Here is a 3,537-nt window from a genome sequence, read left to right on the forward strand (position 1 = left end):
GGGTCTCTGGGTATAGGAGGTATTGTACAGGGCTCCAGGTATCGGCTCAGAGGGGGCCACATAGACAGGTGATTAGGTGCAGAGTAGGGTCCCAGGAGCTAGGTGGCTTCTTGCTGGAAGAGCCACACAGAGACACGCCTAGGGGCGGAGCGAAGTTTCCAGGACTGCAGGCAGATTCTCTGGGAGAGGCAGCCTAAGGAGACTCGCCTGTGAAGGGTGAGGCTCCCAGGCCCAGGAGGTAGGTCCGGGCCCCTGGGAATGTTGCAGAGGAAGACAGCCCAGCCCAGATTGTAGTTGTAGATTGAGGGGAACCTCTAGGAGGGGAACTGACCAGAGAGACATCCCCACCAAGTGACTCTTCCCTACCAGGAGAGGTTTTCCCACGGGGATGGTAAAACCAGAGTCACAGGCACAAACAGGACTTGCCTCAGCCCACAGCCTAGTTCCCCGTTGGATGACCATTGGTCAACAAGTGGAGGCACCTCTGCCCACTAGCAGGGAATATATGCCACCTGAGGATCACCACCCCTAGAGAGGCAGCTTCTTCGTGGAACTCCGCATTATCAACTTCCTCCAAGACTTCAGGCTACTGAAGGATAAGAGGGGATATACTAGCAATCTTCAGGGACATTATAAGTTGATAGAGGAAATCTACAATATCTTAATGACCCACTGATTAATGAACAATATGAGAAAACAAGGGAAGAAAATGCCCCAAACAAATCTAGATGTTACATCAATAGAATCCAGTCCCCGCCCTCCCGCCGCCCCCCGCCCTCGCTCGCTCGAGCTCCCCGCCCGCCGCCCGCCACCTTCCGTCGGTTCTCTCATTAGTCCGCGGTCGCCTCTGGAGCTACCCGCCCTTGTCTCCAAGCTTGCGACTCACGGACCGGTGTTCTCTGCTCAAAACGGCCAGACTCGGGAGTCGTAGTCTGAGCTTTTCACCTGGGAAGTTCAAGTTACTTTGTAGAACTTCTGTCACACAGGTCGTGCATTTTGCAGCACATTTGTAAGCTATGGCTGCCATCAGGAAGAAATTGGTGATTGTTGGTGATGGAGCATGTGGCAAGACATGCTTGCTCATAGTTTTCAGCAAGGACCAGTTCCCAGAAGTATATGTGCCCACAGTGTTTGAGAACTATGTGGCAGATATTGAGGTGGATGGAAAGCAGGTAGAGTTGGCTTTGTGGGACACAGATGGGCAGGAAGATTATGATCGCCTGAGGCCCCTCTCCTACCCAGACACTGATGTTATACTGATGTGTTTCTCCATCGACAGCCCTGATAGTTTAGAAAACATCCCAGAAAAATGGATCCCAGAAGTCAAGCATTTCTGTCCCAACATACCCATCATCCTGGTTGGGAATAAGAAGGATCTTCGTAATGATGAGCACACAAGGCGGGAGTTAGCCAAGATGAAGCAGGAGCCAGTAAAACCTGAAGAAGGCAGAGATATGGCAAACAGGATTGGTGCCTTTGGGTACATGGAGTGTTCAGCAAAGACCAAAGATGGAGTGAGGGAGGTTTTTGAAATGGCCACAAGAGCTGCTCTTCAAGCCAGACGTGGGAAGAAAAAATCTGGGTGCCTTGTGTTGTGAAAACTTGCTGCAAGCACAGCCCTCATGCGGCTAATTTTGAAGTGCTGTTTATTAATCTTAGTGTATGATTACTGGCCTTTTTCATTTATCTATAATTTACCTAAGATTACAAATAAGAAGTCATCTTGCTACCAGTATTTAGAAGCCAACCATGATTATTAATAATGTCCAACCCGTCTGATCTGCCAGGGTCCTTCTGACACTGCTCTAACAGCCCTCTCTGCACTCCACCTGACACACCAGGCGCTAATTCAAGGAATTTCTTAACTTCTTGCTTCTTTCTAGAAAGAGAAATGGTAACTTTTGTGAATTAGGCTGTAACTACTTTATAACTAACATGTCCTGCCTATTATCTGTCAGCTGCAAGGAACTCTGGTGAGTCATCACTTTGGAGCTTTACTCCTCAGCAGATTTCATTTCCATAGCTCTGGAGTGGGCATCCAGTTTTTTGAAATGTACTCAGCCAGAAAGGCCCAAGTCCATGCAGCTGTGGCAGAGTTACAGTTCTGTGGTTTCATGTTAGTTACCTTATAGTTACTGTGTAATTAGTGCCACTTAATGTATGTTACCAAAAAATAAATATAACTATTCCAGACTAGATGTAGTATTTTTTGTATAATTGGATTTCCTAATACTGATATTTGTCATCCCACAGAAAAGTGTATTGGTTTTTTAAAAAAGAAAGTGTATTTGGAAATAAAGTCAGATGGAAAATTCATTTTTAAAATTCCCGTTTTGTCACTTTCTCTGATTAAAAAAAAAAAAAAAAGGCCATATCACCCTTTTGACCCCTCATATCCCAGTACCCTTCTCCAGAGCTGGGCTAAGTAAATAGGGATTTGGTTTCATGACTGAGGCAATTAGACACTTAAAGGTGGCATAGCCTTTCTCACCTAGACTGCAGGGACTGGCTCTTATTCACAATGCTTCTTTCTTCTCACTGTATCTAGGTTCCCTCCCAAAAGAGCCACTTGTTCTCATGGGTGGCACTTGGTTTTTCTCTTCTCTCCAGCTGACTAAACTTTTTTCTGTACCAGTTAATTTTCCAACTAATAGAATAAAGGCAGTTTTCTAAAAAAAAAGAAAAAAAAAATAGAATCCAACGACAGCATGGCAGAAGAAATGAGAGAAAGGGACTTCAGAATGTACATAATAAAAATGATTAGGGAAGCAAACGATGAGATGAAAGAGCAAATGATGCAGGCATTGAATGATGAGATTAAAGAGCAAATGCAGGCATTGAATGATCGCACCAATCGACAGTTAACAGAGCAAATTCAGGAAGCAAAAGATCATTTCAATAAAGAGTTAGAGATATTGAAAAAAAACCAAACAGAAATCCTTGAAATGAAGGAAACAATAAACCAAATTAAGAACTCCATAGAAAGCATAACCAATAGGATAGAACACCTGGAAGACAGAACTTCAGATATTGAAGACAAAATATCTAACCTCGAAAACAAAGTTGAACAAACAGAGAAGATGGTAAGAAATCATGAACAGAATCTGCAAGAACTATGGGATAACATGAAAAGGCCAAATTTGAGAATTATTGGGATTGAGGAAGGCTTAGAGAAACAAACCAAAGGAATGAACAATCTATTCAATGAAATAATATCAGAAAATTTCCCAAATCTGAAGAATGAAATGGAAAATCAAGTCCAAGAGGCTTATAGGACTCCAAATACACAAAATTACAACAGACCCACACCAAGGCACATTATAATGAAAATACCTAACATACAAAATAAAGAGAGAATTTTAAAGACTGTGAGAGAAAAGAACCAAATTACATTCAGGGGGAAACCAATATGGATATCAGCAGATTTTTCAATCCAGACCCTAAAAGCTAGAAGGGCCTGGAACAACATTTTTCAAGCTCTGAAAGAAAATGGATGCCAACCAAGAATCTTATACCCAGCAAAGCTTACCTTCAAAT

At 43.3% G+C, this 3,537-nt stretch overlaps 1 protein-coding gene across 1 annotated transcript; it reads left to right on the forward strand.

The window, feature by feature from the left end:
• The first annotated feature begins 784 nt into the window (after positions 1–784).
• Positions 785–2,316, forward strand: LOC124976920 (transforming protein RhoA-like). Its single transcript, XM_047539998.1, has one exon. The coding sequence runs from the start codon at positions 1,017–1,019 to the stop codon at positions 1,596–1,598; it is 582 nt and encodes a 193-aa protein (XP_047395954.1). The 5' UTR covers positions 785–1,016; the 3' UTR covers positions 1,599–2,316.
• Positions 2,317–3,537: the final 1,221 nt, after the last annotated feature.

The sequence above is a fragment of the Sciurus carolinensis genome, chromosome 2, assembly GCF_902686445.1.
Source record: "Sciurus carolinensis chromosome 2, mSciCar1.2, whole genome shotgun sequence".
NCBI classification, from domain to species: Eukaryota; Metazoa; Chordata; class Mammalia; order Rodentia; family Sciuridae; genus Sciurus; species Sciurus carolinensis.